Source organism: Trematomus bernacchii, unplaced genomic scaffold (assembly GCF_902827165.1).
Source record: "Trematomus bernacchii unplaced genomic scaffold, fTreBer1.1, whole genome shotgun sequence".
Classification (NCBI taxonomy): domain Eukaryota; kingdom Metazoa; phylum Chordata; class Actinopteri; order Perciformes; family Nototheniidae; genus Trematomus; species Trematomus bernacchii.
The window spans coordinates 6409377-6424085 of NW_022987698.1; the positions used below are offsets into that span (position 1 = coordinate 6409377).

Genomic DNA, 14709 nt, shown 5'->3' on the forward strand with positions numbered 1-14709 from the left:
AAAAAAAGGAGTGGGCACTCAAATTAAAGAAAACAGGGATTATATTTTATATTATATTATGTCAGTTTGGCTCAATCCGCTTCCCCCTTTCACCCCGTTGTCTAAAGTGTGCATCAGGCTAAAATCATTTATATTATTAAAACTGAATCTTTTAATATTAAAGGCCAATTTAGCTCCCTCCAAACTGCCGTTTAACAAGCGTGACGTCATCCTCAATTGTGGCAGTGTTGATTTATATTAGTGAGTTTACTAGTCTAAAGTTTGCTGTTTGCTTTTTTATGGGTTTAATAGTTGAGTTTACATGTCAATCTGAAAATAAAAAAATACTTTCTTTCTTAATTGGTTCTCATGCAACGGGTTAATAGCATAGGATTAGCTTTAAATATGTGTTTTTCCATTATTGGACTTGGACATTTGCAAAATCTATAACATTAAATATAAATATTTATTTATTTATGGATCTGAGTAACATACATTTACTCAATTACTACTTTAGTGTATCTTTGCAGCAGATATTCTGGTATTCTCTTTAGCTTTTAAGTCTGTGTCATCATTGCAAAAATGTACTTATGTAGACACCTAGACCATAAAACTGGTTTTGAGTACTTTGTCAGATCTTTATATTTCTGTCTGGGGATATATTTTGTCACAACCATGCAATGTAGACACAACACTTTATAGACGTGTAGTGGAGCTCAAAATGAAGGTTGGATCAAAGATACTGTAGTGGTCCAAGAAAGGATGGCAAAGCTTCTTGAGCTCATGGAAGTTCCTCAAATGAATGCCATGATTTCCTTTTGCACTACACTACCTGACTTGACTTATTTAGAAGGCAAATTGAATGCAAACATCCAATGCACTCTCCACATCGTCAACCTTTAGATTCCACAAAGATAGCAAAAAAGTTGCCTTTTTTGAAGTTGTTTATATGCTACTTGTCCGTTCATTAACACGATTGCCTTAGGAGCATGAACATGTCTAAATCAGGGCTCTTTTTTATGTATACTAATTTCTTTCTTCTCATATTTGTTATAAGTGACTTTGGAGCATCTTGTAAAGTGAATGATGCTATAAATAAAATGTATTATGACTATTATTATTTTTAGTATAGTCATTTTAGTAGTAACAGTATTGTAAACTAATATATTTCATTTAACCAAATCACTTTAATAAGAGCAGTGTTCAACCAAACTCTGTCCTAGTCTACATCAGTCTCTGGAGAATCAGATGCTGTTCTGTCCAAGAAACCTGAGTTGTTTCTGCTTTCTTTATCTCTCTTACTTGCCCGTGCTTTAATTTCCCTTGAAAAATGAATGAGTATTGCTTGGTCTTCGCAGGAATTTGGGTGGGTGGGTGGGTTGGTGATGGGCGCACCCACGCACTGGCTCACACAGACATGTACCAGGTAGGGGTAATGCAACACCTCAGCTCATTGGTGCATAAAGTCACATGACCCATCTCTTCCACTCCCATGACACCTTTCTGGTCTCTCCACCTCTGCCTGTCCCACACCGGGCGGTGACGCAAAGGCGGCAGCTAGTGTCAGGTGTCTCAAGGTTTCACATAAAGAGTGACTCAACGGAAGTTCGCACAGGTAAGACCACATTAAAAGAAAGGACGTGAAAATGTATGTTAATGACTCGAGTTCGGGCTGTGGTAAAATATATATATATCTATAACTATTTTGAATAGTCGAACGAGCCTATTGGTGGAAACGTTTAGCTTTTGATTTTTTGAAATAATGCAGGTGCACATACTAGGCGTAGGCTACTCTGTGTTGCTCTTAAAGCACTTACTGTGTTTCGAGATAGGCTATGTATCGATGCAAAACCAGTCCAGCTGCTGAGTCTGTGTTGAAGTCTTAGATTTTACCATTATATTGCTCAGTCTGAATACAACTTATAACAAAATGCTCTATGAAGTAGATAACTAAATGTTGGCTCTCAAACTAGTTTCGCTTTTTGCAATGCTACACACCTGAAATGTACATTCTCCAGTTAACATGCTGGCCTCGTAAGAGCTGCCAATCTTCAACACTTTTTTTTAAATACATTTAAAAAACATCTCATATACCATATCACCTGATATGTTGTGCATTTTGCTTTAAATAGGAGTTGCTTCTTGGTCAATCATACGTTAAATATTACCGACTCCTCCTTATGAGTCATACTGTGTCTGATTGTGTTGTGGTTACTTGCTTTGAAAGAAAGGTCAGTATCCACCTTTCACTGATAACGAGTGATGGAGATGAAGCTAAATGCTGGTGTGTTGATAAGCAGATTTCAAAAGCTCATAAATCAGATTGGCAATGGTTTTAACGCTTGACATTGCTCGGCTTTGCAACTTGGTTGAATCAAGAACAACTTGTATTTTCTTCGTTATCTATGATTAATTACCATAACGTCTATGTTCTCTGAAATCTTCTACACAGAGAAGTAATAAACAAATTGAATGACATCATTCCAGGAAGGGTGGAGGTAAAGCAAAGAATCATTAGAGCAATGGGAGCTGGAAAATCGTGGGAATGTATAACATGCTACTTCTAATGTCTCTGCTTATAGCTTGAAGAGGAGTCATTAACAAAAATCAACTAAACCTATTACAGAAAATCAGTCAAACACAAATTACTTGTATAGCAAATTACACATTTTCCTCAGGGTGCTTTATATCTGTACAGCAGGTTTAAGTTCCATGTGTTTAACTTAAACGTATTTGTTTGTATAGTTTATATTTACACCTGCATGTCGTCATCAGTGAGAGTGGTCTCCTGAGTAGTTCTAGCCCTTGTCATTTTCACATGGAGTTGATGTGTACTCCATGTTTTCCTCAGTTGATGTTGGTTTCTACAACCGTTAAAGGATATGCAAAACAGGTGGATTGGCGACTCTTTACTCAGTCCACCTGTGTTATCCCTGTGAGGGACTGGTGGCCGGATCAGGGTGTGTCCCTGCTTTAGCTTGATATCATACAATGGAGCTAATAGGGATAGAAAGAGGAAGTTCTGGCAGGTTAAATGGTTCTGTGCTTAAAACAATGTACCCCTTGAATAGTAACTGTACACAGAATAACATACAACTAATCAAAGACATGGTAAACTAACTTGTCCATCGGCCTCTGAACAATGTAGCAACTGTAAATAGCCTCAAGCGATTCAGACGGGAGAAACCCAATAGTCAGTCGACCGCCCTTCATATCATTGTGCTTTGCTTCTGCCCATCTAGAAGCACAAACAATGGCCTGACAGTCAATGTAATTAATTACATTACATTATATATCATTATTACATATGATTATAATGTAATATAACATTTATGTTACTATGTATACACGCAGTAGTGAAGTGTAGTTGCATTTGACAGTTTTCTACTCGGCTTATGTTGAAATTCAGTTAAGTCCAAAGTCCTCCCACTTGTCACCAGCATTGCCTTGCTACTGAGTGGTGATGTAATAGGTGTAACTGAGTAAAAAGGCCTTGTTAGTAAATGATTATTGAGTCTGTCAGCTGTGCACAGTGGTGATTTTAACATAGAGTTATAATATTCTGTCTGAGCAGTAAAGTCGGATTCATAGTCTGACATTAAGACGTCTCTGAAACTGCATCAAAGGTGCATCTTCCGTCTGTAGCACCTATTTAAGTGTAGGTTTGTCCAAGTGACGTTAAAAAAAGACTTTGTGTGCTATGTTGTGTCATTGTGAGGCGCTGCTTCTCTCTGGTCTTTTGTGGATGTTGCCCATGGCAAGTTATCCTCTCATAATGATAATGTGCTCACTCTTGTGTTTCCATTTTGCATTCATGCGGCACAAACCGGTCTGCAAGTTCAAACATGCTAAGTTGTTTGTTTGCATGCATGCTGTATGAACACATGCATGGGCCGCCACTCTTTGGTATGTATGTCAGCGCGTTGAGTTATGAGGATAGCATGATACAGACCGAATCAGTGATCTCAGACACCAGATAGTGCCTCTACATGCACAAACCTGGACTGTGCATATCAAGAAGTTTTGTATCTGGTTACATGTACATGCTGTTTTTTTAAATTATACTTCACCAACAAAACCGTTTTTATATCCAATGCTGTGTTACCTTGATTTATTTTAGAAAACTGGGAAATGATTTAGAAGGGTTACTATGATGTAGTAGTACATAGCTAACAGTGGTTTGTGTTTTATTTCAAGTATTCTGATACGGTCTAAAGATGGAAAGTGCTTCCTTCAATCGACGGAACTGGGCGGCTCAGTCCCTGCGAGTCACTGCGAAGGAGCTGTCACTCAGCGGCCGAGGGAGAAACAATGCCCTTGCTGAACGCTTCTCCAAGTGAGTAACACCACTGATGTTTGTTGTTAACTCAAAGCTGTTTTAATGCAAGAAATAGATTGTAAATGTTTTGGTTTTGAGTTCCCAGAGGTCACTGTTGTTTCTGTCTCTCTCAGGTATCAAAAAGCTGCTGAAGTGTCAACTGCGGAGAAGAAAAAAGGAGTGAGTATATCTCTGTTAAGAAATTGCATTTCCATAAATGTTCAGATCCGAGATTTGTTGAGGTTTATGAAATAGCAGTGTACATCTGTTCCTAAAGTTGTTACAAGAAAGACTGATTTAATTTGAGGTTTCACCCATGGAAATCTAAATCTATGATACATTTATAGCTCTTTCATCTGCTTCTGCTAGTCAAATGTAATGGTTACTTGAAGTGTGTGCATGCTGCATGTTATGCTCAGTAGCTGCTTGTGATGATACACTTATAATTGAACACACTCTCAACATGCCAACACACTGTCTTTCCTGACCCCTCATTGGCTACTTGTTGCGATGGGCAGGCTATCAAACCTATAATCCTAATTCAGTGTAATCCCTTACAAATGCTCTGTGTTGCACCATCATGTACTGCAGCAGTGCTGAAGATAATGAGTTACTGATCATCAGCCTATAACATGAAGAAATACAAGGTAATGTTGCTGTGTGTGTGTGTGTGTGTGTGTGTGTGTGTGTGTGTGTGTGTGTGTGTGTGTGTGTGTGTGTGTGTGTGTGTGTGTGTGTGTGTGTGTGTGTGTGTGTGTGTGTGTGTGTGTGTGTGTGTGTGTGTGTGTGTGTGTGTGTGTGTGTGTGTGTGTGTGTGTGTGTGTGTGTGTGTGTGTGTGTGGTGTGTGTGTGTGTGTGGTGTGTGTGTGTGTGTGTGTGTGTGTGTGTGTGTGTGTGTGTGTGTGTGTGTGTGTGTGTGTGTGTGTGGTGTGTGTGTGTGTGATGTGTGTGTGTGTGGGTGTGAAACATTTTTGGGCCACAGCTTCTCACATGTGAAGATGTGCTGCCTTTCTCTATTATTAATTATTATATAGTGTTTGGACATCATACTGAACTGAATTGATTTGTGAATGGTCTGTAATTATGTTGGTCATTATCAGAAAATAACTGAAGAACTCTGAATATAATCTGTGAAATATTGTGCAGCTAGGCTAAAGTCCTTAGTAAGGAGGAGTTTGAGAGATCAAGGCATCTCTCTCCGGAGAGGAGCATTTACACGTTTACAGCGTGTATTGTCTCCTTAAGGCTTCAACACTTCACTCAATCAAGTCATTTTCATCTCCAGAGTGTACAGGGAGCAGTTCACATTCACTGAACTACATTCAGTTTTATAGTTAAGGTGTGTTTTTGGTAGATTCAGGTTTTGCTTGTTATTGATTGGTGTGTCTCTTCTTTACCCTAAACAGTTTCTTTCGTACAATATTCTCGAGACTTTGTTTGCTGCGTTTTTCTTTGATGGGGTCAGGGTTATACAACATATATATCAGTACACTGCTGTCATTTCATACGTTAAAAACCACAGAGGATGAAAACACAATAAAGCAAGAAGGCTTATTTTCATTGTTAGCTGAGTGAATGCTTTTTAACTGCAACATCCGGGGTTTTAATCAGGTTTAAAATCCAGCCTTGGGACCTTTGCTAAATGTCATCCATTTTTTACATTGTCCTTTGTCAAACGCCGGTTAAAATGCAACTAAAAATAATCTTTTAAAAACATCAGTTTTAGTGGCTATTGTTCTTTTTTCTTCCAGTGTTTTCCCCTACACTTTGGCGTGTATTCCATATGTTATGTCATTTATTTTCAATCTCTCAAAATAAGTGCTAAGTAGACACATTTGTATTGCTGTTATCTTGAGAAATAATTTGTGAGTGGATAATGTAAAAGCCGGCACAGCATACAAAGAGTTAACTTTTCCCTGAATGTATCATTTCCTGCTGTGGTTTCCTGGGTATTCTGCCTCTCTCAGTCACTCTCCTGGTGTTAAAGGGGCTGGACTAGCTCTCAGATTCTGTTTAGCCGCTAACATCTGGGAGAGTTCTGTCTCTCAGCACCCTGACCTGTGAAGGACCAGCCAAAGGACTCTCTATTTCATTGCTGTCAAGTTGTAGTTACATCTTGTTTGTACTCAAACAAATTCACAAGTTTCTCCTTTTTTCAATCTTATTGCTTAAAAAACGGGAACAATCTTGCCACTGTCCTGCCTTCTCTGCTCACCCCGGACTTTCCTCACAAAGACAGTAATTGTGCGTCAGTTTTTTGTACACTTTGGGGTTTTTGTCCCTTCTGTTCAGTTCTTTATTCTCACATTTGTATTCTTCCTCTTTTTGTCTGATTGTGTTCTTGCATGTTCTTATAACTTATTTGTAGATCTACCAGATGTCGTTTTCTGTACTGTTATGCTATGGAAGTTGTTCATATAGGGAGTAATTGTGTGTTTTTCTTTGTTGGTCAACGTTAATCCTCTTTATATTAAATGTTAGATTCATTTGTACTTTGTGGAGTTGTGGTTTTCCTAACATAACATTGTTTTCTTCTGGCCTGACTTTAGCTGGGAAGCTTTCCAACAAAAGCTCACAATGTTCTCTGAGATTTATTAGTTGATTATTTTACTTATATAAAAGTGATTTATTCACATGTCCACATCCTCTTTATTCAACGTGTCATTCCTTTTTCAAAATAAAGGAAGTTCACAGCGGTCACCCGGCAGTAGTGTGCCTCCTGTGGAGCTGTTGTGCAGTTTGCTGCTCAACATGGTTTATTGTCACGAATGGCTGAGTGTTGAACAGAGCACTCCCCAGTGTTCTTTTGGGAAAGGTGAAGTTGTCGCGTGGAAAGGAATGCAGCTGAATAAAATCTGCCTGCATGCTCGTCCCTGTTATGTCCATCTTGAGCCAATCGTAGACTTCAGTTGCCGCAGGAAAACATCTACTTCCTGGACCAACTTTGAACAGCTGTTCACCTAATCTGTCAGTGAAGCCAAGCTCAGATTCTGGCATTTCCTTTATTCCATCCAGCTGTGGGTTTAGTACTGTTTGCTGCCAAAAGGAAATACTTGTATAATTCACCATATAGACAGATGACGGGAACAAGACCAAACTATACCTTTTAATTGGCAGTGTTTTTGAATAATTCTCACTAAAGAACAGTTTTTTCCACCAGGCTGTCAGGAGGCTGAACTCCCTCCCCTCCCTCCCCCCCTCTCCCCTCTCCCCACTGGACTTTAACACCCCACACACACTCAGACACTCAAATCCAGCACCAGACACCTTTTACGCTGCTATGGACAATCTTGCACTAATGTACATTTCCCAAAGATATTGAAGTGACTGTTATTTTGTATTTATTGATTGTTGTGCTTTTATTTATGTCTTAATGTGTGCATATTTATAAATGTGTCTGTTGATTGTGTATATATCGGTATATACATATTTTTATATATATATTTGTATTCAGGATTGTGGGAAATGATATTTTGATTTCTCTGTCTGTACACACAAACTGAAAGATTGACAATAAAGTTGACTTTGACTAAAGTTGTAATCTTTTCTTGTCTTCCTCACAGTCTGACAGTGTGACATCCTCCCTGCGGCTGGGCAACCTGACTGCTCTGAAGAAGCGCTGGGAGCAGCCACAGAACAAGCCGTCCTCCGTCCCGACCCCCAGCCAGCCCCCCCCTCGCAGCAGGCCCCCTGCTCTGGCCAGGCCTGCGTCTATCGCTGAGCACGGCCCTCCATTGAAGAGCCCCGGGGTGCCACCCTCTCAGGGAGATCAACTTACAGCCAGTGTGGTCCAGAAGCCCGCAGCAGCTCCAGAGGCATCCAAAGGCGAAGAGCAAACTGAGATGGAGAGGGATGTGCTGACACACCGGGAAAGACCTGAAAAGCTTGACGAGCAAGTTCCAACCAGCCCCTGTGCCTCTTATGAAAAACCCAGAGTGCCACTAACCAACCTGAAGATGAAGTTTGAGAGGGGAGAGGAGACCATGGGCAAAGTACACACAAATCAGATCATGTTTAACATCAGACACATTTGAGACACTTCTAGGTGGGACAGCCCCTCCACACTTTATTACAATATTTAAAAAAGACTGGCAAAAAGTTCTCAATTTGTGCCTACATTCGACATTAACTGAGATCATATTTGCTTATGAATGAGGCTCTTGGTCACTTTGTTTGCCAGCATTGCCAGCTGTTAATGTGTTGGCCAAGTTTCTCAGGCATTGGTCATAAACACCCTTTTCTGAACCCATCTTGAGAAGAAAAGATGTAGTTAACTTTATGTTGCATTACTTCAATCTGCTTCAATTCAAATCTTTAAAGGAACTCTTTAAACAGTTATGGCGCTTTTCCACTGCAGCACGTAGCACGGTTTAAGCTTTTTTTTGCTTTTCCACTAGGGGTAGTTCCGGCTCAGGGCTACTTTTTCACCTTTTTTCTGACCCTCCAAAATCAAGGTTCTTCCCGGGCCAACAAGCGGGCTGAATATGCTAAACTAGTGACGTAAACACTCTCGACTGCTGAATGGTCAGAGAGAATCGCTGGAAAGGGGGCTACAACTACAACAAAATGAACATATTTTACCGTGATTTAATTGTAATACACGTTTCAAAATGATGCCGAAGTAACAACATACTGAAACCGCAGACAAGACGGCAGGCGAAACATTCGTGTTTTCTGAATGGAGATCTGATCGATCAGGCTAAGCTAACGTTGTATATGCTCCGTCCACACTCACAACAACGGCCTACAGACATAAATAAACCAGCGACTGTATTCGCCATGACACAGACAGTCTGTGGTTTGTACTTGTTTAACTTTTGTCCAGTTTCTGTACAGATATGAGGAGCTGTGAGCTCTGAGTGCTAACAGCTAATGTTTTGGTTTTGTGGTTCGCATTGAAGATGACGTCACGGCAGTTTCACGCAGCGTCGCTCCGCCCGCCGAACAGCCGATCGCCCCGCCTACACTGCGTTATTATAGTTATTACCCCAGTTGGTAAACTGTAATGGAAATACAGCATAAAGTGAACCTGGCCTACCAAGGCCTAACCATACCGTACTAAGCCGTGCTAGGTCCTGCAGTGGAAAAGCGCCATTAGATCCTAATTTACAAGGCTTGTTATGCCCTCCAGCCTTACAGCAAAACAATAGTGACTGATACTAAACTAAACGGAGGACAGGAATGAGTGGTGCTGTTTGTTGTAGGACAATGCAATTAGTTTGCATATGTAAAACAGAGATAAGAAGCCACCTGTTATTGAGTATAATGACCGTTTCCATACAGCAGCTAAGGACAAGGTCCTTTCTTTGGCCATAAATTAGCAGAGTTGTGTTTAGGTTGTCATACTTTCAGATGCAGTGTCCACTGTTCCCTGTATTTTCCGAAGATGTCTTGTTCCACCTGGTTTTTGGCCCTTCTCCCCCCCCCCCCCCCCCCCCCCCCACCCATTTTCTGTCTCTCCCTCAGTGTCTCTCTCCCTCTTAGCCCAAAACAACAAGCCCTCCACTCTTCACCTTCCATAAGAGAGGAATGTGGGAACATTCCTGACCGAAAGCTGTTTCTTTCTTCAGAGGATCACCTCTGAGGAGCGACGGGCTTTATCTCACTTTTCATTAGCTACAGTGTGTGTTTCCAGCAGCCCTGAGCTTCAGTTTTAGGTTTCCATTTTATAGGTTTTTTTATGTCATGTTGTGCAGTTTGTGGTGTGTGCTACAGTTTTCAACAGACTGCTTGAACACTTTTTTGAAAGTTGCAGTGTCTACAAATGCTGACATATGGCTTTAGGTTACTGTTGAACATTTACAGGGTGGACTGAGTTGTAACACTTACTCTGTCAATAATCCTGCAAGAAAAGGTTCAATCTCCTTATATTTAGTATACACAAAGCTTTGAGTGTTTTATATTGCGTTTGGTGGTTTGGATTGGATGAGGACGACGGTGGCACAACACAAATCCACAGTCCCACTAAAGCGTTCTGAAAAAAAGGGCTACTTTAATGTCCAAAATTCTCCTCCACCTGTGTGTGTATGTGTGTGTGTATGTGTGTGTGTGTTCAAGAAAACTGCTGAGAGGAACTGTCTGGTTTAGTTATTAGTGTTAGTGACACATGGGCATACACACAAAGCAGGGGTCAAAGGCATGTTGCAGGGTGTCCATGCAGATACCTGGCATTTTTTCTGCTGGAGACAGATGTCAAAAAGTATAAAAACTGGTGACTGTACTAGAGCTGGTGTGTCTTTAGTGAAGTGTTGCTGAGACGGAGCATGTAGTTTGGTGTTTGAGAAGTATGTCCCAAAGACACCTACAGGTCCTCAGTTAAGGTTGAAAGATTTAGATATAGTACGTGTCCCTGAATCTCCCACTAAGGCATCTTAATCAAGTTGTTGTTTGTTGCAGTGTTCTCCAAAATGTGAGGATGATGCATTCCAAAACTTTTGTGAATAATTGGTCTGGACGTCTTGTGATATCCATTTGTGAAACAGTTAGTGCCTCACATATAGGCTGTGAATTTTGTACTTTTTCATGCCATTAACTTAGTAATTAGGCCTCTGATCTCAACAATTTGTCTTTCCCTTTTCCTCTTACAGGCTGGCAGGACAACCCTTCGCAGTACTTCATCAGAGGACATGGACCAACATGAGGGTAAAGAAACATGCATACATACATACATACATACATACATACATACATACATACATACAGCACTTTAGATAATGAATGGAGCTTCTGCACATTTAGTGGGGGTGATGCAAAACGCAGAATTAAATAATTGTCATCTCCTAACCCCTAATTTTTTCCCAAATCCACTGAGTTAGAAGAAAGTGTCGTTTCAATGAACACAATGAAATGTGTGAAATGCAGCCATAGTTTTGATGTGTGTTTACTGCAGAATACAATGAAAGGATTAAGCGTGTTTATATGTCCTGCTTTAGGTCCGACTGTGCGTGACAGAGTGTTGGACTCCACATCCACGAGGGACAAGATGGCCAAGTATCAGGCTGCTGCTTCTAAACAAGGCGCCACCCGCTCTGTGAGTTCAACAAGAGCTGAATTTAAACATATAACTGGGATAACAGTGGGGGGTTTTGTAAATACAGGTGTTTTCAAAGTCTGTTTTTTAACTGGGAAATACACAGCAGTTCTTTATGTAGCAGCCACTTGACACATGTGTTTGTTTCCCTCTTTTCTTCCCCTTTGTGCTTCCTCCAGGCTGCAGAGGTGCCTGCTCCAAAAACATCTGCACCAAAAACATCTGCACCATCAATTCAGAAAGACATTCCTGCACCTGAACGCAATGGTGAGTCTTAGTGGACACTCAAAGGGCATTGTTAGTGTTATTGATGCAGTTTAACCTGTAATATAACATGTACAATTGAACATACTATATTAATATTCCCAAATTACTCTGACACCGAGTATGAGACACAGTTTGGTTTGACTGCTCAGTAAAACACTGACTGATGCTTTGTCTGTTTCAGGGGACAGCAGCAGCGAGCAGCCCAAAGAGCAGCCCAAAGCACCTTGGGTGAGTCAGTCATTACAAAAAGATGGACACATTCATGAACCATCGAAAGAAATGTGCACTTTTAGCCCTTTCTAATTATGGATTTGTGTTACTTTCATTGTGTGGTTAGAAGTTCAGCGCACCGGTGAGGGAGACGTGCGTCCATTGTAAGAAGACGGTGTACTTGTTGGAGGAACTGGTCGTTCTTGAGCATGTCTACCACAAAAGTTGCTTCCGCTGTTTTCACTGCAGAAACACGCTCAGGTCAGTTGTGCACTGTCACATATTTCCTACATTTTCAACGTGATTTTGAAATGCCTCCCTGGTGGCCGACCACAAGAACCTCAAAAACAGAAATGAGCAAAATAACATCTTTGCCATTTTTCATTTCTAGTCTTGGGAACTACGCCTCTCTGCATGGCAAAATCTACTGCAAGCCCCATTTCAGCCAGCTGTTCAAAGCTAAAGGCAACTATGACGAGGGCTTCGGCCATCGGCCTCACAAGGAGCTCTGGGAGCCTCGAGCTGATGGAGAGGTAGGTGAGGAAGTGTTGACACAGAGGGAACAAGCGGCCCCAGCAGCGGTGACGCGTCCCGCTGAGACTGTCTCAGAGAAACAGGGGCCCCCGGCTGTGGAGACCTCTCAGCCGGTGAAGGTAGGAGACCTGACTGCCAGACTGGAGACACGTGTGCAGAAACCTGTCCGGGCAGAGGAGAAGCCAGAGTCTGCAGAGAAGCCGGTGGAGAAACGCAGGCTGAGGGTCGCCTGGCCCCCCCTGGCTGGTGAGGGCCCCTCTGGGACAGAAGCACTCAGTCCAGTCACAGAGGGAGTTTCTTCAAACCGATCTTGGAGAGCCAAGTGGCCCCCGGGGGACGAGGTGCCTTCATCCTTCCAGAGCTCAGACCGGACTGAGCTGAAGAGCCTGAAGAGGAGCTCTTCTCTGAAGGAGCGCATTCGGCCTTTTACAATCGCACCCAAACCCAGCGCCGCCGCCACCGCCGCCCCGGAGCCCAGGGAGCTTCGGCGCCCTCTCAAATCCCTGCTGGACTGGAGGGCATCCTTCAAGGAAAAACAGTCTGAAGAACCAGCAGTGGAGAAGAAGCCAGAGCCTCAGAAGCTGAAACGGCAGGAAAAGAAAGAAGAGCCATTGCCTCGAATACTGAGCGAAGATGAAGAAAATACAAGCGATGCCATCTCAGACGAGGCTGTGGAGACCGAGCCGCCGGAAGAGAGAGAGAAGCCATGGAAGAGAGGAACAGCAGCAGCAGAAGACAAGATGGTGGAAGAAGAACGCTCTCTGAGAAGCAACTCCCCTGATATCTCACCGTCCGCCTCTCCACCTCCACAGCCAAAGCAGGACCGCGCCTCGCAGGATGTGGGCTTCTGGGAGGAGGACAAAAAAGGAAGTGATACAGAGGAGCTGAGTGCGGAGGATATGATCAAGAGGAACCGCTACTATGACGACTCTGAGTCTGACTCTGACTCATAGAAACATCTAACAGTCCTATAGTCACCTCCAGCCACCCTATAACACTTTTTCGGTTTTGTATATTCAGTTTATAGGTAGATCACAAATGTAGCTTTGCAGGATTTTATAGTGTTATAGGAGAGTGGCGAAAAATGTGGAATAGGTGTGTGTATGTGCTTTCATATTCGATAACTGCCTTTTAATTGTTAAATTACAAAAGATTGATTTTCCTTTTTTACAATTTAATTGTATACTGTTAAATATCTAATTCAGCCTTTACACGGCTCCTGATTATACTGGAAGGTCGGCCTCTATGCATTCATTAACGTTATATTTCTGTTTTATGTTTGCATGTATTTGTCAGAGGCAAGTTTAGAAATAGCGGCGAGAGGGGGCGGGGGGCTGTGAAAGGTCCCAAGGTTGGAATCAAACCTGGTACGTTCTGTTCTGTAACTACTCCAAAGCACTCCATGCCTCTATTTAATGTAATCATCTCTTGATAATTTGATTCACCATCATTTCATTTGTAGGTAATGTGTCCAAAACCCCTTAAACTTTAGGCAGCACTTTAAGTGCTTTTTAATGACATTTAGCTAAATAGTCATTTTTACACTTTCTTAAAACCAGAAAAGACCAAATAATCTTTTACCAAAAAGCACACACCACGATGTTTTCAGGGAGTAAATGTCTGGGGGTTTTGTATCTCAAGTGCCTCGATTTAAATTGTCAACACTAGAAACAAACGTAAGACACATTAGAAAGCTCTGGATTAGATTTTAGCAACCCTAGAAATCAACTGAATTAGTTTAAAAATAACTGGAAATGTTAAAATACTTAATAGCAGTCTACTGATTTGTTAGTGAGCCTTTTTCAGTAGACCTTAATATCAGTATCCTGCAGGGGGCTCTCTGGTTTGGTGGATCATTTACCTGTTCCTGAACTCTTCTAATCACCATAGCAACATTCGGAGGAGAAAATGTGATTAATTAACGTTTCTACTGACAGCTATATTTAAGTCTAAGTAGCATATAAATCATCTCCTTGGGCCTTCTGGATTTGTGTTCAACATTTCCAAATGTGATCCACTTTATATGGTTTGTAAAACATTTTGTATTTTGTAATGTGCCTGGAACATTTGTTCGCCCTGCAGAATATTTTTTTCATAATTTGTATAATGACATAAAGGGCTTACTGTCTAAAATGTTTTTGAAACACAATTAAAATATATCAAAAAGGAAATGGAGTTTGCAGCCAATTACTTTGACTTTTAACATCCAGCACGTTTTCACTGGAGACGATTGTGTTTTACTCGATTCACGTTTCTTTACCTGCCGGCTAGGATCCGAGTATTATCTTTTTTGTATTCATGTATTGCTTAGGAGCATCCTTCATGCTATGCATTTGAGAACATACGGCCATTATAACTATGAATCCAAAGA

General features: G+C 41.4%; 1 protein-coding gene across 2 annotated transcripts; it reads left to right on the forward strand.

The window, feature by feature from the left end:
- The first annotated feature begins 1501 nt into the window (after window positions 1–1501).
- On the forward strand, window positions 1502–14509 carry LOC117489410 (LIM domain and actin-binding protein 1-like). 2 transcript variants are annotated; one of them, XM_034138648.1, is made up of 10 exons: window positions 1502–1594; window positions 4177–4315; window positions 4432–4477; window positions 7861–8289; window positions 10885–10939; window positions 11230–11327; window positions 11507–11594; window positions 11776–11822; window positions 11932–12065; window positions 12196–14509. In XM_034138648.1, the coding sequence occupies exons 2-10, from the start codon at window positions 4197–4199 to the stop codon at window positions 13289–13291; spliced, it is 2112 nt and encodes a 703-aa protein (XP_033994539.1). In that variant the 5' UTR covers window positions 1502–1594; window positions 4177–4196; the 3' UTR covers window positions 13292–14509. The 2 variants fall into 2 exon arrangements, with proteins under 2 accessions (XP_033994539.1, XP_033994540.1); XM_034138649.1 differs by having other exon boundaries at window positions 11935–12065.
- The last annotated feature ends 200 nt before the right edge of the window (window positions 14510–14709 follow it).